At 43.8% G+C, this 25,785-nt stretch overlaps 3 protein-coding genes across 7 annotated transcripts; 2 read left to right on the top strand and 1 right to left on the bottom strand.

The window, feature by feature from the left end:
* Positions 1 to 11,440, top strand: SGO2 (shugoshin 2). Its single transcript, XM_041472866.1, has 7 exons — positions 1 to 238; positions 990 to 1,165; positions 1,430 to 1,492; positions 2,094 to 2,188; positions 2,733 to 3,031; positions 3,587 to 4,432; positions 11,283 to 11,440. The coding sequence occupies exons 1-7, from the start codon at positions 97 to 99 to the stop codon at positions 11,408 to 11,410; spliced, it is 1,749 nt and encodes a 582-aa protein (XP_041328800.1). The 5' UTR covers positions 1 to 96; the 3' UTR covers positions 11,411 to 11,440.
* IDH1 (isocitrate dehydrogenase (NADP(+)) 1) lies at positions 3,669 to 25,585 on the bottom strand. 3 transcript variants are annotated; one of them, XR_005955566.1, is made up of 10 exons: positions 25,522 to 25,585; positions 22,648 to 22,775; positions 20,876 to 21,167; positions 19,131 to 19,236; positions 16,380 to 16,557; positions 15,823 to 15,974; positions 14,606 to 14,746; positions 12,184 to 12,346; positions 11,549 to 11,697; positions 3,795 to 3,925 (listed from the first exon to the last, which is right to left on the bottom strand). XR_005955566.1 is itself a non-coding variant. In XM_041472868.1 (9 exons), exons 2-9 carry the CDS (start codon positions 22,767 to 22,769, stop codon positions 3,889 to 3,891), a joined length of 1,191 nt encoding a protein of 396 aa, XP_041328802.1. In that variant the 5' UTR covers positions 22,770 to 22,775; positions 25,522 to 25,585; the 3' UTR covers positions 3,669 to 3,888. The 3 variants fall into 3 exon arrangements, 2 of the variants coding, with proteins under 2 accessions (XP_041328802.1, XP_041328801.1); XM_041472868.1 differs by lacking the exon at positions 11,549 to 11,697 and having other exon boundaries at positions 3,669 to 3,925; XM_041472867.1 differs by lacking the exon at positions 3,795 to 3,925 and having other exon boundaries at positions 11,437 to 11,697.
* LOC121356451 lies at positions 4,440 to 9,575 on the top strand. 3 transcript variants are annotated; one of them, XM_041472872.1, is made up of 4 exons: positions 4,440 to 5,488; positions 6,139 to 6,289; positions 6,659 to 6,785; positions 7,541 to 9,508. In XM_041472872.1, the coding sequence occupies exons 1-3, from the start codon at positions 4,993 to 4,995 to the stop codon at positions 6,738 to 6,740; spliced, it is 729 nt and encodes a 242-aa protein (XP_041328806.1). In that variant the 5' UTR covers positions 4,440 to 4,992; the 3' UTR covers positions 6,741 to 6,785; positions 7,541 to 9,508. The 3 variants fall into 3 exon arrangements, with proteins under 3 accessions (XP_041328806.1, XP_041328804.1, XP_041328805.1); XM_041472871.1 differs by lacking the exon at positions 6,139 to 6,289 and having other exon boundaries at positions 4,446 to 5,488; positions 7,541 to 9,502; XM_041472870.1 differs by lacking the exon at positions 6,139 to 6,289 and having other exon boundaries at positions 6,659 to 9,575.
* Positions 25,586 to 25,785: the final 200 nt, after the last annotated feature.

Raw genomic sequence — 25,785 nt, 5'->3', positions numbered from 1 at the left:
GCGCTGTTTCTCGGGGCAAGTGCTAGCCTTGGCCGGTAAGGGCTTGCCGAAAGGAAATACGGGTGCTGACCCTGCTCGGTGTCGCTCTCTTCAGCGATGGCAGCGTGGGAGGCCGCCGAAATGTCCTTCTTCAGTCTGAGCGACGTGAGGGAGCGGATGCGGGAGAAGAAAAAGGGTGCCTTGAGGACTGCGAAGTTGAATGCCTCGCTTGCATCGAAAATCAAAACGAAGATCATCAGTGAGTATATTTTGCGTTGCGGTGTGGACGTATGCTGGCTGCTGTGTCAGCTTACAACTGGGCCTTTGGCCGCGGCATCGGGAGTGGGCAGCAGTCCCTTACCAGAGCTCATGTGCTGCTTCTCAGCTGTTTCTCTGCCCGGGGCTTTTGAGCGAATTCTGTGCCCTGTAGATGAGTCTCAAGTGCCACACAAGGTGCCCAAAGGTGTACGAAGTATTTTAGTGTATATACAGTCCTCTGCGGAATCTAGGCCAGCTGTGTTTTTATGGGGGAAGTAACGCAGAGAACAGGAGATAATTTGGACTACCTTTAAAAACTCTGATATTTCCATTACTTTCATTTAATTGTTTTGAAATTGGGAAACAGGGGTCCAAATTTACTCAAGGGCAACTATAGAAGAAAACAGTTTTTTCTCCCATTTTTTGAATGGCGATGAGGACTTATCTGCTGGTGACTTATTCAAAGCAAGTAGCTTATAATTATAAACTCAGCATTTCAATTACACCATCTTCATTAAGAATTGAAGAAGTAGCTTGCTCTCTAAGTGTGACCCACTGAGGATGGAGAGGGTATCTGAAGTGTTGCATGTTATTATGGAAGGATACTGCTAATTTTGTGAGGGGGCTATTGAGTTGTAGAGATCTGAATCTGAGGACGGCTGGTCTAGGAAGAGAGAGAATTATGATGGCGGGAGAAGTATGGGTGAGACCTTGGATGCTGATGGTGTGTGATACTGCTCTGTCTCTCACAGACAACTCCTCCATTATGAAAGTCTCCCTAAAGCAGAACAATAAAGCATTGGCTCTGGCCCTCAATGCAGAGAAAGCCAATGCACAGCGGCTCACGCAGGAGAAGACCATCTTACAGAAGGAGGTGAAGCAGTGCCACTTCCAGAACGCTGTGCTGCGGCACAGGCTCTCCTTCCTGGTATGGCACTCACTGTGTGGCTGGCATGGGGAGGGGTGGTAGGCAAGGTGGGCTGCACTAGCTTCTCAGCTGTGGGAGGATTGAGCTGTTGCTCTTGAATGTCTGGATTCTCAACATATCTAAAAGATCCCCATTCATTTGCTTATTTTTTTTTCCAAGCTGTGTTCTCCCCAGAACATGCCTCTGGCTTGTAGCATCCTTGTTGGAATAGATGTTTTGATGTAATGTCTTTATGGCTTCTCTCTCTTTATTACTTCAACACAGAATGATATGTTGAAAAAAATGGACAATCTTATGGCTGCAGTTAAGATGGCTGAGCTGTCTGAGGTAAGCCATGATAAACCTGACCACACTGCTCTGGGAAGGGGGCTGTCTTTTTTTGTCTTTTGCTTTGTGTTGCCTGCTCACTTCAGTGTTGGATGCTTCACCTGTTTTTCTTTGCTTGCTTGAGTTGTGCTGGCTACATCCTGGCCAGTTTGGTGTTAAGGATTTCCAGGGTAACTCTTTGTGTAGGAAAAACTACCATTTTAAACTGTTTTCCTCTGGATTATTTGCTATATTGGGCAGTAGGCTTTTCTGTTCTGAGAGGTTGTGACTTCTTTTCAATTTCTTTTTTAAATTATTACCATGGCAGCTTGGCATAGGGAATAGGACACTTTCCCTGTGTCCTGTCTCATGGGTGGAGGGGAAAATACTTCTGCTTCCTAGTCTCAGATTATCTGAACTAATTTAACTTCATCCTTAGGCCGTGGAGACACAATCTGATTCTGCTGCAATTTATTCCATAACTTATTCTGTAACGTAAGAGGGTTGCTGGCAATACTTTACACACTTTTTAAAGAAACTGACCTTCTGCTGTTTCTGTGCAGGAGGCTGCATGAGAGATTTCAAGAACTTTAAATCACTCTCCTATTTCTCTTCTTTCCAGTTCCATATAAATTCTGCATCCTTGTGCAGTGGCCAGAAGAGCATCATGACTGAAGATAGCTGGTCTGATGATATTGCAGATGGTCAGCTTCTGAGGTGGGCTTTAAAATGATACCACCAAGCTTGTCCTGAATTTCTATATGCTAAACTTTTTGTGTTTTATGTGTGTGCCTAGTTGCCAGTTTCATATGAGATAGCTTCTCTGAACAACCACTGCTTGATGCTTTCCTTTATTCTGTCTTTTTATTGCCACTCCTTGTCTTGTTTGTTCTAATGCTGAGTCTGTGCAAAAACTAGTCTTTTTACCTCCTTTCTTTGAGACCGTGTTACTTTTAGGCAGTTTTCTCTTTTTAGCTGCTGAGTACAGCAAGATTTGCTTGAGCAAGTGAGTGCCATAGCTGGCTATGATGTTTGTTACATAAAAATGCTTCATAGTCATCTGCTTGTATGATGTAAACTTTCTGGAAAGATGGTCAGAACATGATCTCTTAAAGTATATTTGAAGTTCTATTTCTTCTCTCCCTTTGAAGACAGGGCAGTCCTTGGAGCTGCCCACACGTGGCCTGTAGTTAGTCTGCTGGATTCTGGGGCCTGTCATATATGAGAAACATGATCCATCGCCGCTCTTCCTTCTCACCAGGGTTACACAGATACCGATGAGAGTGCCCATTTCCAAGCTGCATGATGCAGAGCAGCAAGCTGGCAGCTCCACAGCACTACAAACATCCTCAGGAGAACTTCAGAGACCTGCTTCTAATGCAGGAGAACTTCAGAGACCTGCTTCTAATGAGACCTTGAAAATTGTGCCTGTTGCCCCCAAAAATACTTTGCCACCACAGCACGATGAGGACCCTCAGTTCCACCAGGAAGAGAATGGCAAAAAGGTGACTGAAGCAGTGGCAACAGAGGAGGCTTTTCATGACTGTCACATATTTGGAGGTAAATTTGCATCTCTTGCTGTTCTTCTGGTATGACTTTGTGTCTGTGCTCAGAAATGCATAAAGGCCATAACTCTAATTAGCTCTCAACCACAACTCCAGTAGCTCCTAATGACTGGTATTAACAACATGCTCCACTGAGTCTGTTATTGCTGGAGTTATGTATATATGTGGTGTGTTTGCAGTAGATCAAACTCACAAATCAGGATTTTTGAGTAATAGGCACTGAGCGTACATAAGACTTTTGAAGATGTCTGAAAGTGCAGAATCTGACTAGGTGCACCACAGTTTCTTGTGGATTTGCTATTTAAATGATATCTCTTATACAGATAATAAGTGTTCCTAATATTACAGCTAGTTAGGGGATCTTGATTTGGGCTGCCCTTTTATTCAGAGAGAAGCCAGCTAAGCAAATCTGGTACACAGTAAGTTGGGGGAGTCCCTGTCTCAAGATAATGCTTTTTCTATGCTCTGGATTTGTGGCAGTGTATGGACAAAGATGGTATTTGCCTGCTGCATTTCTCAGCCTTAAACATGAATGTTTTCTTTCCAACAGATGTCTTGTGCAGCACTGAACAAAATCCCAACAATTTGCCAACGCTTGCCTTGGAAAGTCATACTCTTTCATATGAGGCCAATGAGATGGCAAAACATTTATTTGATCGTCTCTCACAAGGGCACGTTACTCAGAGGAGAAAGCGTTCCACCCTGTTTGCTACAAGCACTCCATCTTCTGCTCTGGATATCTTCCCACATGTCAGTTCCACTCAGGCAGCTTGGGGTAGTACTGCACAGGACAACAGCAGCTCCAGCAAGAAAAACACACAGCAACAGCTGCGATCTCCCAGCCCCCTGGCTTCACCGGCTCAAGCTGCTGTTGTTTCTCATAGAAACTCTGTGGGTAAAGAGACCTTTTGTGAGCAGCCACAGACAAAAGAAATGGGGTGTGGTGTTGAAAGGGACCCTAGCTATAGCCAGGTCCCTGAGTTTGTTCCTGAAAAGGTTAAAAGCAAAGGTAAGTGTAAAATCAGAGAGAAAAAGACTGTTAAAAAAGCAAGAACAGGAAAAAAGAAAACAACTGCAATTAAAACCAATACAGCAAGTAGTCCCGACAGATCTCAAGGTGAAGAGTGTGCTCAAAATGCACAGAAGCTTCTTCAGCCAAATGTTGCAACAAGTTCTAGTGAGATGGGGCAGAAGGCATGTGAGGGGGCTTTTGACAAGAGGAAAAGAGATTGTGGTGTGGAGCGCCATTCCCACTCTCCTGATGGAGTCCAAGACTTTGGAAGTACATGTGAGGTGAACCCAGCACAGCTGCAGAGTCTTGAAAGTGTTGACTTAATGCAGCAGGTTAAGAAGGGACCTATCTTTGAGATGCAAAGTATGGAGAGCTTGCTAAAACCAGTTCATACCTTCTCAAGTCATGAAATTCCCTCAGGTGATTCCAGTCTACAGAATTCTACAAAATTCTCAAGTGTGAGCAGAAAGAGCATCAGACAGAAAGCCAACAGAAAAACTAGAATAATTGGGCAAAGAGATGATTCTGATGAGGATTATCTGCCAAACACTGTGATAATACCAGAGCCCAAAGCTGAAGAATGCCCTAAAAGAAGCCAAACAAGCAGGAAGAATACTGCCAGGAATAGCAATTGTGATCAGAGAAATGAAGTTAATGTTTTTAGGCCCTGCATAGATGTTCAAGGAGTAGCTAATGAGAGCAGAAAGCATTTCCCAGATATTCTAAAACAGCGCAGGGAAACATATATTGTCCATCCTTTGGGTCTTGCAGGAAACTTGGGTTGTTTCCAGACAGAATCTGAAGGGGGTGAAAATGTACCTCCCAAGTCTGTTCCTGGGAGTAAAGTGAGCAAAATCCCCAGAGCTGTTAAGAGCAATCAAAAGAGCAATAAAAAAGAGACAGGGGGCCTTCAAGAAAAAGGGCAAGGTGAAGTTGACCACAACATGAATGCTTTGACAAAAGAAGCCTCTTGCAAACCCAGGCCTCAGAGGAAGAGGAGCAACTCTCGACCTCCAGAGACTGATTCCCTGCTCAGAAAAAGTGATGGTACCAAGGTTCTCACTGGAAGTTCCACAGAACTTGCATCCAAGCAGACTCTTCTGATGGGGAAGTTTTCCTGCATTAGCCATCTGCTGTCTGAGCCAGGTGATTTCCTGGAGGAGCAGCTACCTGAGATATCACTTGCAGATAGTCTGACAGACCTTTCACACAGTATTGAATCCTCCCGTAAGAGCAGTTCTGCAGTTTTGTCTGTCAGCTCCAGACTTAGAGAAGTACCAGCTTCCAAGAGCTTAAGTACTGAGGGCAACAGAATGCCAGCAAAACCCCCTGTTTGGTTGAAAAAGTCCCTGATATTTAAAGAAGAGACTGCAGAGGAAATACCTGGGGAAAGGAACCAAGTCCAGTCAAGTTCTTGGAGCTCACCTTCACAGGAATCTGGTAGGTGGTAAGCTGGGGAAGGTACCTGTGTTTGGAGATGAGGGCAAAAACTCCATGCAGCAAGTACTTATATTTTCCTTCCTCTCCTCTCTTTTTTCAGAGTTAAAAATCAGTCTCCACTACACCATTTATGCTTCCACTTGTGCTGGCCTGTCATTTCTGTGGCTGCATTTGCTTCTAGTTTATCAGCATTTCTATAAGAATTTCTGTCCACCTGTCCATGTGTAGATGTTGGGACAAGACTAGCAGCATGTGCTGAGTCTTGCTTTACCACTCTTGTTATCTACAGGGCATGCCTATTAATTTAGAAAATCAAGTATTCAAGCACTTCAAAATCTAACTTGATGCTGACCCTGCCTATTAGAGTCAGTCAATGTTACTAGGACACAAAATAAGAAGAAGGTGGAAAACTTTTGGTCCAGAATGGTTAGTGCTGCAAGACTTCATGCTTCTAAGGTGATATCTTCACTGGAAATTAACCAGGACCCAACCTAAATTATTTTGGTTGTGGGGTTTTTTTTTGTTTGTTTGTTTTTTAAAAGGATTTGGAGGGTGCATCCTTGGGCCGGTACTACAATAGTTAAGCTGATCCTTTTGGGGAGTTTGCTGTTAATGGGTGCTCTGTGCTTGTGGGGTTTTTCTTTTTATAGCTGTTGACAAACAGACCTGTTACAACTGGAGTGAGCTGTACTTTGTAGAGAGGGAGGAAGTTTGTTCTCCTGTCCTCCTTTTGGCTGACTCCACTTGGAAAGGTGCAGTGACCACGGGCCCTCTGTCTTGCTGGAAGTCAGTAGGTTGCTGGTAGGTTGTTGGTGTGCTATAAGGTTGCTGTCTTCTCCAGGCTGTAAGCTCCTGAACATTACAGCTATCAAATAGAGTTTCTGTATAATTTTTCTACTACACCAGAGCCCATGATCCTATCAGTATTAGTGATTTTTTTATTGAGGGACCTAATTTGATTTATGAGCTGACTTTTGAGGAGCAGGTGTGGTATTTTTGGATTAAAAGGGTCTCCTGAGTTTAGGGGCAATATGATTAGATTCCGGATTGTGCACGTTCAGAGAAACCTGGTAATGCAACTTTTTCTATTTGTCACCTGTTATTTCTTAGGATATCTGGAAATGATTTAGAATCACTATGATTAAACCATGTGAATGTCTCCCTTTGCAGGTATCAGGCCACTACAGGACTTGAACAATGCCAGGGTTCTGTCTCACTCCAGCTCGGAGGATGCATCAGGGCGCTCATCTAGGCGGAAACGGAAGCCCACCTGCTACAAAGAGCCATCAATCAATAGGTTGGGCTTTAAACTATTCATTCCAAAGACTGTTCCCATGCTGCAACCCCTGCTCTGCTCTCACGTACTAACTCTCCAGGGCTGGACCCTCTGTTGCTCTGTTCCAAGTTCTTACCCTTTGTGTTCTGTGACCCTCCTCTTCTACTACTGTGTGGTTATGCCAAAATTCTGCATAAGTACAAATGGATCTTTAGGCTTCTGGCAACAAGCTACCAAAGATCTTATTTTATTTGTTGAAATGAGCACATCTCTTGGCAGCCTGCATCTGTGGTACTCCAGTGCTAATGAGGCAGTAGCACAAGGATAAAATACAGACTAAAGACAGCCCAGCAAAAGCCCTAAATTCATTTATTCTGTGACAACTAAAATTTTAGACACCTGAGTAATACTTTTCTCCTGAGAGCATCCTGTATCTATACTCACTAGCAGATATACCTAAACAAACAGCTGCATCTTTTCCCTAGGAAACTGTAGATTCAGTACATCCACTGGCTATTGCACAGTCATGTACTACTAAAATGATGGCTTCGTAGTTATATAACGTTACTGGGTGTATTTTTCCCTGGAAAGTGTCCCAGTTTGAACTTTCTGTAAATAGCTGGTTATATTGCACCAGTACTGTGTATTGGGCAAGAAACAAACTGTACCACTTAATCATCTTATGGGGAAGAACTGCACTAAAATTAGAAACTTTAAAATCATACATTAATTCAAGGAATACTTGATGCTTCAATGTAACCCTTTTGTTTCTGCAGGAAACTGAGGCAGGGTGACCCATTTACAGACACTGAGTTCCTCCACTCTTCTCTCTACAAAAAAAATAGGAAGCCTGTCAAAGCCCAGGGAATGACCAAGAAGATGAAAGAGAACAAAGAATGGCTTCCTGAAGGATGTCTCAGTGCCAAGGCAGGCAAGCTGATAACAACAGAAAGGATTAGAATAGTGGTTGAAAGCAGCCCCGAAGCTCCTAGGAGCTCGTGTGTTTAGCCGCAAGGCTACCGCTTTGAATGCAGAGGCCCAAGCAAAGACAGAGGTGGCTGACCAGGCAGCTGAACTATTCCAACTAAGGCAACCCAAGGACCAATTTGACAAATGGAGCCTTGTGCTGTGCATTTCTTCTGTTTTCAAATCTTTGAGACTTATGGGGTGGGAAAAGTGGTTGACACAAATTGATGGATGTCTGCTTTAATGATGGGCATGGCCCTTATGTGCTGTATGATTAGCTCCTAGCTATCTTCTGCTTTCTTCCTGTTCTCTCCCTGTCTGCCATGTAAAGCTCCCTGCAGCAGCAGATGAGCTCTATACCAACCAACATTAAGGAATGTTTGAAACACCAGGTGCTTAGGACCAGATCTAAACAGGTCTTGTCTCATACTGAGTATTGTTACAGGAAAGGTGATCAGAGGAGCAGGTCCTGTGGGACAGAGCTGTTTTAAAACATTTCCCCTTTTCCTATCACTCCTTGGCCCTGTTGAAAAAGTACTTCCTTCAGCCTTCTTGTAGCCCCTTGAGGTACTGGATAGTTTGATAAGGTCTCCCTAGCACCTTCTGTTTTCCAGACTGGACAATCTCAACTCTCTCAGACTGTCTTCATAGGAGAGGTATTTCAGCCCTCTAATCATCTTTGTGTTCCCCCTCTGGCTTTGCTCCAACAGGTCCACATCCCTCTTAAGCTGGGAATCACAGCTGGACAACAGTACTCCAGATGGGGCCAGCTGTGTTTCAGGAAATCCTTTACTCTTCCATTGCAGCACCCACTGGCTTCAGGCACTTGCCTTTTTTAGGGTCTACTGGTGTAACTTTGAAGGTTATTGATTCTAAATGTTTGAGAGAGTGGTGGGGAAAAGAAGGGATCACAGCAGTAGTAAAAGGGAAGGAAAAGTGCCCGTTTGGAAGCAGGAAAAGCGTTTCCTCTTTGTGGCAGAGCAAGGAGAGGGCTGCTCTTTTCTTCTTACCATACTTACTCCTTCTCCTTAGCACCTCAGCAGCATCTATCAGTTCATGAGGATAGGCTGGGTCTTGCTGTACTCTCTGTATTCAGAGGACTCCAGAAGTTGGAAACTTCATTTTTAGAGGGAAAATGGTGTCATCGGCAGTCAGGGAAATGCTACTACATAGCTTACATTTAAGCTGTACCGTTAAGTTATTAAAACTAGGAAACAAAAAGCCTGAGATTCAAAAATGCCCTCTTACTTATTTGTTCAGTTTTCTGGAAGTTACCAAACTTTCTCTGGTATTCTGTAACTCTGGAAGCCAGGTAGGAACTAGTAAATAACACTTATAACACTTGCTATAAATGCTGTTGTATTAGAACCTGTCTGTGTTGACCCACTGATGTCAGAAGCCAGGCCAGGAACTTAGATCTCCAAGTGTTCCCAGTAATTGTTTCCATTGCCTCTATGGGGAAATGGGACATTTTCCAGCTGCACTGATGTGCTTGTGCTAATAACAGAATAGTAGATTGTATTCATTGACATTCAAGGCACGGAGACAGCTGCTAGCAGTTACAGAGCTGTGCTTCAAACACAGGGTAATAGTAGCTCCTTTGGTCTAACATTGGCATCGGTATCCTAATCACCACCTCTAGCAGTCAGCTGGAGGGGGGAGAGTTTGTTCATGTGTAACAGTTTCTGTTTTGCTGAGCAATGATGTATCAGTTTGTATTACTCCCCAAATAAAATTTCACTGCAAGTGGTATTTTCAAATTCTTGTATACTACCTGATGCTTACCATGACACCACACATGACAGCTTTGCCTAGGCTAGAACAAATTGAAACTCTGTTCCAAGAAGGGAGATACTTTTTGCTTATATGACATTCTAACAGTCTGTCCCAGCCTGTACTGGACTGAAGCTACTGGAGTCTCTCTCTGAGGCAGGTTCCCCATATCTGCTAATCACACAAAGGAAGGAGACACAAAGAATGTTAGTTGGCTTTTATTTTAGTTTGAATTAAAAATATTCCTTAAAAAAAAAGCCCAACACACAACCATGGATGGAATAAGTTTTCACAGTCATGATATGACTTGCCGTAAGACAACAAGGGTAAGTAATAGCCCAGACAATTGGAGAAAAGTTTGCACCTTTATGAATTGGAGGGTGAGGGAAGAGGTTAACAGTTCCTATGCTTCACATCCAGTCAGAAGGAGCATAACTAAATGCATGGCCTGCATTTAGACACTGCAGCATGGCTTTGGTAGGCTCTTAGCCTATAAGGCTTGTTTCCAGCATTTACTAAGTGCTACTCAAATGCTACAGTCCTGACTGTAGCAATGGAACCAAATCCCTTGGTATCAGGACACTGTGCTCTGGTTGGCACTACAAGATAAATTCAGGAGGGCTGCGGAAGAGCTGGCATAGCCCTCTGAACTCACTTATACTCACTGGGAAGTACTCAAGAGAGGAGGACGGTATTCATTTCTAAGGTCTGCTGGACAGTAGGTCACTGATGGTTTGACCGCAGCTGTGACACAAACTGGCCTTCAGACTGAGAGGAAGAGATAAACATACATCAAAGTCACAGAGAAAAACTTCAGGTCTGCTGCGAACAAAACCAGGAATCCAGACCCATACTGAGCTTTTATCAAATTCATCTGCTTGGCAAAAGTAGGGCTTAGTCTAGCAGCTCAAAGTGTTTCAGAAAACATGATTTTCTAAAAGTGTAAAAAGTGTCTATGTTAATTTTTATCTAGTGTTTGTAATGTTACACAACAAAGCACGATACGGACGTACTTATGCAAGCAATAACAGAGAAGCCAGGTACATGTTTTCTCCAATATCCTAAAGTTCCCATTAACTCTTGTAATTTTTTCTTTGATGGGGGCACTTGAATTTGTTCTAATTCCTTTAATGTGTCTGAAGGAACTACTGCATTGGCTGCATCTACCAAGTGCCTAAAAATTTATTTCTTGGTCCTTGACATTTTTCAGGCTGAATTTCAATTTCTGCTTCATGTAATGCTTCCTATTATTGCTGCTGCTTCTCACACCTTTTCATGGGAATCTCCTTCAATTAGAGTATCATCTACATATTAGTATAGTTTCACATCTGGAGGGAGTGAGACTGTAAAAATTCAGCAAGATTGAGCAATCATGGGTGAATGTACCTGGAGCGAGCCTATTAAACTAAAACTGATGAAAGAACAACTAAGAAAGCAAGAACAAGAAAAAACAAAACAACTGCAATTAAAAACAATGCAGAAAGTAGTCCCAATAGTGTGCTCAAAATACACAGAAGCTTCTTCAGCCAAAAGTTGTAACACATTCTAGTGAGACTGAAGTCTGTGAGATGGGGCAGAAAGAAGGCATGTGAGGGGGCTTTTGATGGAATAGAGACTGGTGTGGAGCACCATTCCCACTCTCCTGATGGAGTCCAAGATCTTGAAGTACATATGAGGTGAATCCAGCACAACTGCAGAGTCATGATAGTGTTGACTTAATGCAGCAGGTTAAGAAGGGACCTATCTTTGAGATGCAAAGTTTGGAGAGCTTGCTAAAACCCCCAGTTCATACCTTCTCAAGTCATGAAATTCCCTCAGGTGATTCCAGTCTACAGAATTCACTTTTCTTGGGGAAAGAGACCTCCAGTGCCTGTGCTTTGCAAGAAGACCCAAGTGTTATCAGATAGAAAAAAATCAAGAGAAAAACTAGTAATTGGGCAAAGAGATTATTCTGATAGGAAGTATCTGCCAGTGTGATAATACCAGACGGCCAAAGCTGAAGAACAGCCTAAAAGAAGCAGAACAAATGAGACAATGCCACTTACACTCTGATGTAAGTGGGAGACACTTTGTTAGGGGAGCTTGAGTGTAACCCATGCCTTAAGCTTTGGGCATAGAGGCCAGCTTCCGCTTCAAGTTTTCAGCAAGCTTGTCCATGAACTCAAAGGTGTTCAGGTAATCAGAGCGTGTGACACTGGGTGGGGGAAACAAAACAAGACAGGTATTAGTTGTACAGACTCTCAGATAATCAAAGCAGAGGATGACTGTTCAAAGAACTCTATGCTTTGCCTCTAAAACCAAAAAAGTTCTCTCCTACTCATCAGGCTGGGTTTTTTTGCCATAAGGCTCTGGGAAGAGGTAGCCAGGTGATATTTTACAGTTACGTAGGTCTTCTTCATTTGTTAGGATCTGGCCACCATAGCTAGACTGTCATAAAAAACATGTACATCTTTGCAGTTCCTTCTTTACTTTTTTCTCCCATTCATGGTGCAATAGCAGGGAGAGAGCTACTTGGGTCAGGGAGTCTCTCATGTTCCTTTTACAGCACAGGGTACAGGAAGTCCTGTGAGACACACTCCTGTTCTTTAGCACACTAAAAATAACATTCCAGCCAGTGCTGTTCAGAACCACCACGCAAAACAGCCTTCTCTAGGCATAGCTGGTTATTTCATACACTTACTTAGGCAAGCCTTTGATGCAGGCAGCAAGGTCCTTTGTCATGAAGCCAGATTCAATGGTCTCAATGCAGACTTCTTCCAGGGCAACTGCAAAGTTCCTGAGGCTAGTGTTGTTGTCCAGCTTAGCTCTGTGAGCGAGGCCTCTTGTCCATGCAAAGATGGAGGCTGAGAGAGAACACTGGGTTATTCTATCTATCTATCTAGAACTTCCTGAAAGTTGTTCTAAATCATCATGTGGAACAAGAATTGGATTTTTTAATACCAATAAAATGGAAAGCAGACTGAAAAAAAAAAGATAGAATATCTGGTATAGGAAAGAACACTTATCTTCATCTAGGTATCCTTTGCCTTTTGTGGAACTCAAAAAAAAACCAAAAAAAAACCAAAAAAACCAAAACCAAAGCAGACCTCAGAAACTACTCATTGCTATCAGTAATCTCTCTATGCATGCCATTTTATTTTCTTCCTGCCCAAGTCAGAAAGAATGACAGGTGGTAGGACTTGGTAGTTACAGAGAATATTGTAACAGAAGGGTGCAGTCCTTTTCCTAACTCTACATTATGCTCTGGTCTCTATTCAAATTTAGAGGATTCTTTCCTCACGTCCCATTCCAGGTACCCTTACACTTCGAGTGTGTGCATGGCTTGGGGTGTGGTTGGTTCTTCTGGGCCATCAGAAAGAGAACTAAAATAAAAAACAACTAACCGAAACCTTAAGGTCTTGTGGCTATAAACCAATTGTTTCCTGAAGAGTGAGCGCATAAAGGCTAAGTTAGGTCTAGCTTATTGCTCACACGCACTCCATTCAAGCCTGTTTTTTGCTTCAGACTGTAGCTGTGTCTGTAGGACCCAGAGAAGCTGACTTAAGTCACAAGAAGTCTGTGGGGGTGCACTCCCTTGACTCCCTCAGGCCACACTGTGATTTGAAAAATGCTCATTTGGCCTTGGCAAACCACACCTAAGCCCTTCTCAAGCTTATCGGAAACCCAGGAACTAGTGGTGTTTAATGAGGACCTTTTTTTAATAAATAGCCTTGGAAAGATATTTTTCTTGTCTGAATAACAGCCCAAGTTGAATAATATTTTTGTTACTGTACTTTCAAAGAAAGTTACTAACTTGAATTGCAGCCAGGATGGAAAATTACTATAACTAAAGCCCACTCTCTTGTGACCCCATAAACAGTGACCCAAAATGAGACCCCTCAAGCTCTCAATTATAAGGAGCTAATGCATACTATACCCTACTCTCTAACAACCCTTTAAACAGCAGCCCAAAGTGACATCTTTTGGAGGTCATGATTTCCAGAAGATACACGTGGAATCACAGTCTAGTCTGAGTTGCAAGGGACACAGAAGGATCATTGAATCCAACTCTTACATGAATGGTCCATACAGGGATTGAATCCACACCCTTGGTGTTGTTAGCACCATGCTCTGACCAACTGAGCCCACTTCAAGAGAAGGAGCCAATTATGTCTCAAACACTGATAACTGGACAGCTGTAGAGCCAACCATGGACTTTTGGTACTGACATGCCATGAAAAAGAACAAGATTTGATTGGAAAAGAGGGGCCAGGTGGAAACAGGACAGCACTTTTCCATGAGAAAGAACCACAACATAGTACAGTGCAAGCACAAGAATGAATAGCAGGAAGTAGACATGGAGTATAGCGTGGGACTGAGACCAAAGACACCCAAAGTCCTCTGACCCCTTTCCAGACAGGCCTGAAAGAATGGACGGCACTTGATGACTAAAGTACATAAAAAGCAAGAAACCTGTCCATAAAAAGGTACACCACTCTCCCCACCAACCCCGGCCCTGCCAAGCCCAGGTGGTGCACCCAGGGCCCTAGACATCTCAGCAGCCAGGGTGCCACTTGTCCAATGCAGCTGGATTGCCACTTGTCAGCTGGATCAGCACTGAAACCAGAATTGGTATCCCCTCAGCTGGATCAAGGCTGTAACCAGGACTAGTGATCTATTTTTCTCTCTTTTCTCCTCTTTTTCTTCCTTTAATTCCCTCTTTTTTTTTTTTTCTATTTCTCTTTTCCTTTCTTACTTTCTTTAATTCATCTTTCCCTTTTAATTCCCCTCTTCACTTTCACCCTGCCCCTTTATCCAAAACCCACTTCTGTGCGCTTATATAGTAGGTGTTTCCATGCCATGTGTGTAATTTACTGATCTACTTTCTGACTGTTTGCAGACCCTCTGACTTTTGTAATTTCTTTTGATCGATGAGCATTTAAAAATCTTAGGTACTTCCCTCCCCTTAAGGGTCCTCACAATCTCTGGAAGAAAAATGCATTATGACCTGCAAGTATCACCACTAAGTGGTACAGTTGTCTACAGAAAGGGTGCAGATGTTCTTACTCTAAACTTGTTCTTTCATGTCTAGAGATGATGAAGGGCAGTGAAAAGCAGCTCACCAATGGGGTTAGTGGAGGTTTCTTGGCCTTTCTGGTGCATGCGGTAGTGACGAGTGACTGTCCCGTGAGCAGCTTCTGCTTCAACAGTCTTGCCATCAGGGCAGATCAGCACGCTGGTCATCATCCCCAGAGAGCCATAGCCTACAAAATACAGTTTCAAAAGTTCAGTGTCTCTTTTGGACAGCTCCCTCAAATTCCCCTTCATCTCCCCATCCTACAATCCCCCTACATCTTCCCACTGATATGAAAATCCCTGAACAGCAGAGCTGCAGTAGTGCTTCTGCAATTAACTAGCAAGTCCCTACACAACAAAATAACAGTACATCTGAACATAAGTCCAGCTGAACCATGAGATACAGATATACAGACATTTTGCACCATTTCAAGGAAATTAGTTTTCTTACCTAATTTGCTGGACAGATTTCTACTGAAAATGTACAGTAAGAGAAGAGTAAGTGTTGGACTGCTTGTCTTTCACACAGGGTGACAGGAAACAAAACAACTTCTTATTAAGAGCATCTGCTCTTGTGAGAGGAACCAGCAACTTCTGATATTGGACATTCACACAAGTTCTAACCCTGTAGGTTTCAGAGATCTCCATGTGTGAAAGCTGCTTTGTTTAGCAGTCCAACACACATCCTTGTTCTGTGGGAGGCAGTTTAGTGGCATTACTTCAGAAAGAGTGTATTACATAAAGCCACACGTCTCGTCCTGTGGAATTCTGCATCCATATTTGTTTTGGCACCAGGTACCTTGGTTATATAGGATTTTGATCAAGCATTGCAATTACATAAAGTTAAACACATCAATCTCTCTCTTTACACCTGACAGGTAGCTTTAGGTCCTGAAAGTTTTATGGATTATCTGCAGAGCACCTGCCATCACACTCAGCAGCAGTCAGCTTGACTCAAGCTGTCAGTGACACAGAACCAGCTGTGTAAAAACTGTCCATTAGAATAGAAAGCCTACCAGTTATCATGTGGTAGAAACTTCCCTCCTGTAAATAAATACAACTACAGAGTCTACATTCAACAGATTTTCTTGTAAAAGCAAAAGAATTTTTTTGACTGTCTGATACCTCTATAACTGGCAACAGGTTTGAAATACAAGCTTTGAGACTCAACACCACATCCTGGGCCATTCCATAAGATGCGACAGAAGGACACAAGAGACTACCACTAAGCCTGCTTCACTGTGGCACAGGAAGCACCTCATACCTTGTGCAACAGAGTCAGACTGCACATCCCCATCATAGTTCTTGCAGGCCCAGACAAAGCCTCCTTCAGATTTCAGGGCCTGAGCAACCATGTCATCAATGAGCCTGTGCTCGTACCAGATCTTTTTGGCTTCAAACTTGGACTTGTATTCTCTAGAAAACAAAAACCAAAACACCTTGTCATACGAACAGGGAATTGCATAGTTTGTACATAGAGAGGTGCATAAAGGTAAGATTAAAACCAAAAAACCCTGCATTCTCTTTACTCTTTTTTCCCCTTGTCTGTTTTGCTAGGCTATAGCAAGGCTGCTTCAGAGTCATAGAAGCACACACAGAGAATCTGTGGCTTTATTATAAGATATGGACACTACAGCCACATTTAGCAGAGCTTTCTGCATTGAGTATTGTGCCTTGCAGGATAAGGGAGACTGTGACAGAGATGGCACCCCCTGTGCCCTTAAAGTGTTGCTGAGTGTCTGAAAAAGCAACTCACAAGGCTGGAGAGGAAGTTCCTGCTGCAGACTTATGTATTACAGGAGGAAGTACACAACCGATTACCTGTCATAGATGTCTTGGAAGATGTCTTTGAAGCGGCCATCATATCTCTTCAGAATGGTGTTTTTGGTGCTCATGTAGAGGGGCCAGCCTTTCGACAGAGCCATCTGGAAGGAACTGTGGGCAAAATCCTTGATAGACTGGTCAAGATTGTACATTCCCATGGCTACACCACCACAGCCTGTTAGTGGAGGAAGAACAGACAGGAAGCAACTAGATTTAGATTTGGTTTAAGAATTTTATTCTCCCCATAGCATACTCTGGCTGGCAGGCAGACTGGTGCTCTCCCCAGGTGTCTTAAATCTAGTTCTCAATTTAAGGTTGGCTCTTTCAGGAGAAGATTTGCTTTGCATTATCAGCCAAAGCTCCAGCAGTTCTGTGACACATGGAGAGGAAGGTGGTTTTGTTTTACAGGCAAGTACACCTTAATAATGTGATCTAATCCCTCTAAGAAGTTTTGTTCTAATCCAGGCTAAGTACTCAAGCACACTGTGACAGAAGTGAATGTACCTGAACTCCTATTAGCCATTTAAGTAATACAGTCTTTTTCTATCAAAGCAGCAGGCAGCAGTTTGGAGCAGGAGGTCTCAAAGTCAGAAAGGGATGTGCTCCCACCTTAAATGCTTTGCAACTTCAGAACTAACTCCAGCAGGCAAAGACTGAGACTTACCTGCCTAGCTCAGGTAAACAAGACTCCACATGAATTCCTGCATTTTTTTCAGCACATGTGGCCTACCCTGACACTTTGATCCACCCGCTCAGGCTCACTTCTAGCAAGTTGTGGGAAGAACATGCCAGTCATGTGGGTGCTCAGGCAAGTCCTGAGAAGGCTCTGAGGAACTATCAACACTCACATGACTTAGATTGTGTAAGGCAGATGTGTTAGAAGCACCAATGGAAGTGTACTAACTTGCAGCCCAGCTCACCTAGAAGAAAGCAGCACTCAGATCATAGAAGAGGATGATTGTGGGTGAAAATAGGGTCTAGACCTTCATGAGAAAGCTTTGTCATTTTCAGAGCACAACTCTATTTCTAGTGAAAAGTAGATACCATATACTTAATTTTAAGCACCTCACTACCACCATCTTTCTAGTTTTTGTACAGTACCAATATTAGGGATCGTTATTCTAGAAACACCCAGAGTTTTTAAATACCTTTCCTAATATCCATTTGTGCTTACCACCTTCAGATGGTTGTTACTATATGGACATACATGCAGAATGAAGAGGGGAAGCCAGAGAAGGTTTATGTGCTTGCCAAGATAGCAATGTCATTTAAAGTTGATATTGGCAGAGAATTAACTTCCTGTTGTTACATGTTATCCCTGTACCTTCCCTCTTCCCTATGGAGTCAAGGACAGTTCAGGGTGTGATCAGCTACAGAGACTGTCCTCTGGAACCATGATTTCACCATTGCTGGATGACAGCTATTAAGTGTTATTCAAACAGCTATTTTCATACATGTAAAAGAAAATCCTTATTGCAGTCATACAATCCTACTGCCTCCTAAAAATTTCTTGATTCAGTGTCAAGGCTGAACATATTAGTACAGCTAAAAGACAAGCTTCCCTTAATAATTTGAGAGATATGCTGGCACAACAGTTATCTGTGGGGAGGGCAGCTTCCCACAGAGAGCAACAGCAGTAATCTGCCATCTTTGCATTTCCCTGCTTTCTCCTTGCTGATGCAATGCAGAGTAGCAAATCAGACTGGCAGCTGGATAGCCATGCATCTCCAACACAGACTCACCAGTCATCCATCAAATGAAAACAGATTGGGACTGGCTGTGAAGCAGGTGAACTGCAGATGAAAGGCTATGCAACAAGAGATGGTACAGATGCAGGTTCTTATGAGCAAGCATGCCAGGGAAATCAAGTATTACAAAGGAGAGTCTATGTCAATCTTGGTAGCTGTTTGCAAAACCAACTGCACACAAACAAGGATGCTGTGGTTTATGGGGTTTCATTTTTTTGTAGCTAAATAGATCACCATAAGACTTTAAATCCTGAACCCTTTGATCAATGATAGACAAGAGACATGACTTGCATGATGTTTTCCTGAATCCTGCCCCTAGAGAAAACAGCCTGAGTTCTGGCAACCTGTCTGTAACTGCTTCCATTAACAAAGCCCAGCAACGTCAGGACTCTTCCTGAGCCTTGCAATGTCTGCAACCAGCAGAGCAATAGGGAGAAGAGTGACACTAAAACCTTTGTGACTGCATCTATTAAAACAGTTACAGCCTACACAGTCAGCAGCATTCTTGTGAAATCTTAATTCCACCTTACAGAGTAAGTGTTAATTCTCATTTCTATTGAGCAAATAAAAAGACTGCTTCATAAAGAAGGGCAAGAACTGCAAAGATATAGAGATCAGCAAAACAAACTAAACCCCGAAAGAATTGCACATGGATTGTTCTCAGATATATCTCCCCTTAGGTCAAGCCTATTTTACATAGCAAGTTTGCCTCTGATCAGAGAGAAAAACATATATGCTGCTACCAGAGTCATCATATAAGGAGCATGACAGGTGGCCAATCTAATATGATTGTGTTCTTGATGTGCATCTTTGATCCCAGGAAGATTTCAAGGTACTTTTAGTACTTGACAAATAAATGAAGAAGGCCCAAACTTTCTCCCCCACTCTACCTCAAAGTCATATTTTACCATCAAACAGATCTGACTGATAATTCAAGGTTGAATTAAATCAAAAAATATCAGTATATCAGTTTTAATCACTAATTAGAGAAAATACCTACTTTCAAAGTTATGGACCAGATATGTGACTGGTTTGCCTCCATCTGCAGGAGTGTAGGTCATCTCTACTTTTCCAGGCCCAGGTACCACAAAATCGGTTGCTCTGTACTGTTAAAAAAAAATTGCCATGATAATTTATCTATCAGGAAGAGAGAGCCATAAAAGACAGTCCTCTTTTGAGAGGGCAGGTTACAGAAAAACAGCTATACTAAAAACATGACTAAGTAGACTTTTTATTCAGCATTATTGTCATTGGATTATTTTACTAGAGATTAGAAAGACGTGAGTCATGAAATCACTTAGGTTGGAAAAGACTCTTAAGATCATCAAGTCCAACAGTTAACCCAGCACTGCCAAGAGCACCACTAAACTGTATCCTTAAATAGTCAAAAGTCTGCCTGTTTCAGAAGCCATCTTCCCCTTCAGGGGAAAAAGCTCACAGATTCTTGGGCCTCATCAATTGGCAGAGTATCTACTTTTGCAGATGTATTGAAGTTTTAAAGTGCAGAGTATTTAGACTGTTCTGTGGTTGGTGGATAGAAAAGCCCCTCTCCCTGCCTCAAAAAAGCCATTCATATTGCAGCTGCTGATCTTGTAAGTAACAGGGTTCATATGTCATACAAGATGACATTGGAAAGGCCAATCTGTAGTAAGAGTCTTTGAAGTTAAAAACTTTAAGTATTTAAATGCTCTCTCATCTTCCCAATTTTCCTGAACAGTACTATTTCAGGTTACATTTCCTTGAAATTTGTGATTCTTTTTCATGTAGTTTCCCTCCTATCAAGGGAATCTGTTTCCTGAGATGTTCTCAAGTTAGTGTCTTGCTCCTATGTCCTTTGTATGTTCTTATATTGTTCCTTTCACTTTAATCTCACTTTTGCAGGATTTCAATCCTTTCCCTTTAATCCACTGTTTCCTATTGTTATTTTAACCTTCTCAATTGTTCACAACCTTTAAGGATGTTGAATCCTATTCTTTTCTAATGTCAGGGTTCTGCAATTACTTTCCTGTAGAAAATTTATTATTTTACCTTCCTATGGCAGGTAATTTAATGACTTGCCCTCATTTTGCAGGTTTAGCCACCTATTTAAGCACTTGGCTCTTCTAGAAGACTTTTCTTTTGCTGTGTTTAGAAGCTTTATAGCATGATTGCCCATGGAGAACAGTATCACTGATTCTTCTCTTCCAGGCTACCCAGAGGGCACAACACTGAGAACAGTTCCAGGGCTTTCCACAGTCTTGTACTACCATTGTCAGGAGAGTTTTGATAAAAGAGGTTTCCCTACTTCTGTACCACAGCCTGATGTGCCCAGGTCAGATACCACCTCTGCAGATGTGCTGTGTTAGTTAAAGCAGCAGATCACAGTTAAAAAAAAAAAAAAAAAAAATTAGAAAGTCCTGCAAAGTAAGAAGGTGGGCAGTGTAAAACAGTATTTTCTAAAGATGTTCTTATGTAGGAAGGAGTGTTCTAGAGAGGTGAAGAACAATAACCTAGCAGAGTTAAGTGTCTAAGTACAGGCCTGTGTAATCCAAGCACAGGTTTCTGAATGCTCAAGGAAGAGAGGCATGAACCAGGCACTCCCACACTTGCCAGGTGCAATACAAATTAAGTGCTAGCAAATATGCTCCCAGGTGGAATGCAAGGGATAGAGTAGGAGCACAGGGATGTCTAAGTCTTTGGAGCTCTATACCAGCCAGGAATAAGCCTGTTAAGACAAGAAGAGGGGTAAACACTGAAGTGACTCACTTGATCCCCATAAGCGTGACGGCCGATGACAATGGGTTTCACCCATCCGGACACCAGCCGGGGAATGTTCTTGCAGATAATAGCCTCTCTGAAGACAGTGCCACCTAGGATGTTTCTAATTGTCCCATTGGGAGACTTCCACATCTGTTTCAGCTTGAACTCTTCCACTCTCTTCTCATCAGGAGTGATGGTTGCACACTTTATGCCAACGTTGTATTTCTTAATGGCTTCAGCAGCTTCCACAGTTACTTTATCATTTGTAGCATCACGATGCTCAATGCCCAAGTCATAGCTGTAACAAACCCACAAATATGGTCAGAACTTCCCAGGACATTTGTTTGTGCTCAACAGGAAAGAAACAAGACCCCATATGTGCTTGTGAGTGTACTTGCAGCATTCTGGAACAACTGAAGTTATCCCTCTTCCAGTGCAAATGCTGCTGGACTGGAAGAAAACAGACTTATACAGTGACATTTCTCCTGTTAAGTGGCAGTTGGTAGGAGATGGGAGAAAGGAGAGCTTCAATTTATGGCTAAGGTTTGCTGCCAGCATAGGACAGTATCTCCTCTGCCTTGCCTTTTGAGCTTCCTGCAATGGCACCTGTCCGTTGCGGGTTTCCACTGTATGGAGCAGCAAAATCCCCAGATGAATGTGTGCCACCTCTTGTGTTGAAGGCTCTGGCTTCCTTCATGTACTGAGCACATGAAGCGGTACTAGACTTAAAAACTGCTTTGACAATCTACCCACAATCCTGCTCTGGCAGCAAAACTGCCAATATTCCTCTCAAACATCAGAGGAAGGTCATTTCCATACTCACTGTTTTAATAGCTTTTGGAGAACAATGGTTGCCCAGGGACAGCCCTGAAGCACAGCCAGCTGTACATGAATCTAGACATTGTGCTGCCTCAGCCAGGGGTTTGCTTGCCCTCCTCCCACCCTCTTTGAAAAGGGATGTTCTCCAGACTGCATGCATGTATTATGCTGCTGGGTTCCTGTCTGCCTGGTTCCCAACACCAACAAGCAGAAAGCCTGATGTAGGTGGCATACAAATGACTCCAGTGGCAGGGGAAGAGGTCAGACTTGTGGGTTTAACTATGGCAGATATCACCAAAGGCCTCTGTCCACATGGCTAGGAGCAATGTAGCTGGATACTTCTCTAATAATTATAGCTCAGTGGCCAGAAAAGGAGGAGATTATTTGTTCTGTTTGGCCAGATGCTATAGATAGCACGTCCCTTTTGCTGTACCCAGCTGCTAGTACTTGTTTTTTTCCAGAAGGGAGTACAGGAGCACAGCCTAGCTTCAGGGAGTAATTGCAACAGTTTGCTCACATTGTCAACAGCAGAGCTCAGGCATACAGCCATCAGGGCAGAGTCTGTGCCCTACACACACTCTTTTGTCCTCTGGGCAGATCTTCAAACAGGCATGGCAAAAAGCCATAAGCTCACTCAGGGGTGCAGGATGCTATGCTTCAAGTCAGGAGTGGCTGAAACAGCCCATATTTCTTCTCACTGTTTAGGCTGCAGGGAGTCATGCAGACTGTCCAGGTGCTGGAAACCCCAAGGCACAGGAGATGAAAATACAGGCCACGTCTCTGAGAGACTTTCTTAGAGGCACAGTACAGGCAAAACTCTAACTCACAACTCCGCATGCACTGCTTACTGCTGTGAGGAACCCTGGAGGGCATGCCTCCGGTGCTAAATGAAAATCCATCAACACCTACTGACACATGCAAACTTCAGTACATTCAGCTGAATGTCACAGAGTCATTACCTGTGCAAATCCAGATCTACATAAGGAAAAATCAGCTTTTCTTTAATCAGCTCCCAGATGACCCGCGTCATTTCATCTCCTTGCATCTCCACAACGGAGCCTCCATGGATTTTTTTAGACATCTTGAACTGCAAAAGGCATTAAAAAAATCCAATCTAAGTTAAAAGCTACCAATACATGTATCCTGCATTTTTACAACATAACTAGGTGAGGCAGTAACATAGCATAGAGGATCTCTCCAAAAAGTCTTGAAAATAACCTCAGTTTATCCTTAGTTTCATGCTACATGGTGTTTTCCTTAAAGCCCCAGCTCCTAAAGAGATCTATGTGAGGATAAAAAGAAGGGTTAATGTCTTGACAATTAAGGGCATGGGCTATAATTATGATTGTATAAAAAAACATTTAAAATATGACCAAATTCTTCCCCCAAATTCCACAGAAATAGATGAGCACCATTTACTTTTAGACTTCATGAGTTCTAGTCCAGTTACCTGTTTCTCCACCTTTTTCTGAAAATCAGGGGTTAATGGACATGATTTCAATGACACATCATACTGCTGAAACTACTAAGATTAATATATTGTAAGCTTCTTTATTAACTTTGTCCCCCAGGAAGGAAGGAAACAGGTAGAAAAATCCAAGGGTTACACATCAAGAGTATTTTCTTGTGGCAAGCTTTATTTCTACAGATAAAATAAATACTGGAGAGATTTGTTTGCTGTAGGGAACACAGGTTTCCCAAGATATTTGTGAACAAAGGCTAAAAAAAAAAAAAAGAACTTGAACTCTGCCTTTGTATTCGCACTTTGTTCTTTGTCAAGAAAACCTTAGAAGGCACTGAACTGCTCTAAAGTGCCCTTCTTTCCAACAGCCACAGTTTCTTGGGTCTCAGCTCTGATTATGCAAGAGCTATGACTTGGCAAGTTCCTCCTTCAGCCAGTCGTTTGCTGTGTGCAGCTGCTGGGATACTCCAGTGAGACGGCAAGCCCTTGTGCCTGAGGCTGCAGTCCCAGAGAGCAAGGGCCAGGAACGGCTTGATCCAGAATGAAGGGTCCTACTGTACACGGGATCTGTTCAGCTAGACCAAGGCACTGGGGGGTGTGAGGCTTGCAGAGCAAGGGCCTCACATTACAACCATGTTGGGAGACTATCCCAGGGTTAAAGTTTTATTTTTTTTGTTTTTAAATTGAAGTAACTTGTGCTGCGTTTCCAAAATCCAATCTATTAAACAATTTTAGTTTGGGAAGAGAATAAACTTTCTAAGCTATGTTCACAGGATCAAGCTTATCCAAACCTTTTAAAGTGCAAAAGCTAAAAAAAAAAAAAAACCCAAAAAACCACCACCAACAAAACATCAAAAAAGACACCTCCAAATAAAAAACAATAACAAAAGAAAAACCCACCCAAAAAATAACACAAAACTCTTAAAAAAAAAAAACAAACAAAGAAAAAGTAAAATAAGGTTGTGTTACTGAGGCTCAGTTTAAAAGATCAGGAATTTCTATCCCTAACACAGACAGTACCTTGGCTTATATTGGGCCTCTCTAGTCCTCAAGGAGAACTTGAACTTCACATGATCTCACTCTATCTGAAATCAGTTTACTTATGCAAGTATTTTGAACCCAATTTTCAATTGTGACTATCTAAATAATAAGGTCTGTATCATAGTCCATGGCCTAGGCACAGAATTACTACTGTGGGAGAGTTCAGTTTTGCTTTTGGCACAATCTGAGAAAGAGTCTGATTCATTTAAGTAAAAATGTAGATAGGCACAAACCCAGAAAACACTGCTTGTTTTGTGGTTTGCTTCCACTAAACTAATACAAATCAGACGATGTCAGTAATAGCAATCAAACCAATGGTTTGGTTCCACAACCATTCGATGCTGCTGCCACGAAGAGAACACAAAGGCAGGTGAGACACACCTCCACTGATGTGTGGGAACAGCAGCTTCTTCAACCACTCTGACAGCATCCAACACGTTTATGGGATCACAGCCCAGGTACTGGCACTTTTCCCATCCTCAGTCACCAGTGTCCCCAGTTTCTCTATGAACCGGGGCAGTACCGCAGTAGCATCCCTCTTCTGCACACCAGTCCACATGCCGAGAGGTTCCTCTAGAGAGCACACATTCCCTAGAGTTCAACTCTGTCACTCGTCCCCTCTGATTTTATACTGAACTGCCAAAACCCAGCAAGGTCTTTCCCCTGCAGCAGCTCTTCTTTAAATACACTTAACCCAGGCACACAGCCAAGGCAACTTAAAGAAACCGTCTATTTCCAAATACCTCTTGGTGCCGAGCAAGGGCTCGGGGCCTACGGGCAATCATTAACTATTGCGACAAGCCCGTAACTCCGGTGCACAGCTGATCTCCCTGGAGGAGGCGGCTCGCAGGGGCACGGAGCGGGTCGCTGGCACCAGCCGAGTTCTCTCGGCTGCACTCGCCTCTGACAAGGCGATCTGGTGGCACGCTGGGGATTTTCCCACCGGGCCGGGGGCAGCAGCCGCCGCCACGGCCAAGGCTGAAACCCCGGCACGGCCGCGACTGCGGCCGCTCCCCAAGCGGCAGGGGACAGGCGAGGGCCCCCGAGCCCAGCCCGCGTCAGGGACACCACCGACTAGCGGGAGACCCGAGGACTACGTGAGGAGACAGCCTGGCCCTGTCCCCGGGGTGCAGCACCCTCAGCGACAGCCGCGGCGGGCGGGGCGGGGCGCGGTCGCGGGGTCTCGTCCGCACCGAGGGAAAAAAGCCCTTAAACACAATCCCACCCCTGGGGGACCCGCTGCTGGGCGCCGCCCCCAGGAGAGAAAGGACAAAGGGTGCTGTGCGGCCGCCGAAGCCGCGGCGGCTGGGGCGGTGGCGCTGCCCTTTACCTGCAGGCCCGGTGCCGGTCCGTTCCGTGCGGCGGTGCGGCGGCGCTGCGGGGCCGGGCCGTGCGCGGGGCCCTTTATGCGGCCGCGGCAGCGCGAGGCCGCTAGGGAGCGCGAGGCTAGTGCGGGGCCAGCAGCCGGGCCCGCCCCGGTCTCGCGCGCCGGTGCCCCCGCGCGAGGGGCCCGCGGCAGCTCGGACCGTGCGGCTGCCGTTCCGGGCCGGGCCCGTTCCGCGCTCTGGCGGCCCCGCGCAGTGAGTGCCCGGGA

The sequence above is a fragment of the Pyrgilauda ruficollis genome, unplaced genomic scaffold (assembly GCF_017590135.1).
Source record: "Pyrgilauda ruficollis isolate IOZ18807 unplaced genomic scaffold, ASM1759013v1 scaffold3, whole genome shotgun sequence".
Taxonomy (NCBI): domain Eukaryota; kingdom Metazoa; phylum Chordata; class Aves; order Passeriformes; family Passeridae; genus Pyrgilauda; species Pyrgilauda ruficollis.
The sequence above is the reverse complement of the archived record's forward strand: the minus strand, read 5'-3'. Positions and strand labels throughout refer to the sequence as shown.

Coding starts and splice junctions, on each gene's coding strand:
- SGO2 (XM_041472866.1), top strand. CDS start 97: ATGGCAGCGTGGGAGGCCGCCGAAATGTCCTTCTTCAGTCTGAGCGAC. Junction 1,493..2,093: donor AGATGGCTGAGCTGTCTGAG/GTAAGCCATGAT, acceptor TCTTCTTTCCAG/TTCCATATAAATTCTGCATC. Junction 4,433..11,282: donor TATGGAGAGCTTGCTAAAAC/CAGTTCATACCT, acceptor GCTTGCTAAAAC/CCCCAGTTCATACCTTCTCA.
- IDH1 (XM_041472867.1), bottom strand. CDS start 22,769: ATGTCTAAAAAAATCCATGGAGGCTCCGTTGTGGAGATGCAAGGAGAT. Junction 14,747..15,822: donor GTCTGACTCTGTTGCACAAG/GTATGAGGTGCT, acceptor TGTATTTTGTAG/GCTATGGCTCTCTGGGGATG. Junction 12,347..14,605: donor AACCTCCACTAACCCCATTG/GTGAGCTGCTTT, acceptor GTTCTCTCTCAG/CCTCCATCTTTGCATGGACA.
- LOC121356451 (XM_041472870.1), top strand. CDS start 4,993: ATGAATGCTTTGACAAAAGAAGCCTCTTGCAAACCCAGGCCTCAGAGG. Junction 5,489..6,658: donor CTCACCTTCACAGGAATCTG/GTAGGTGGTAAG, acceptor CTCCCTTTGCAG/GTATCAGGCCACTACAGGAC.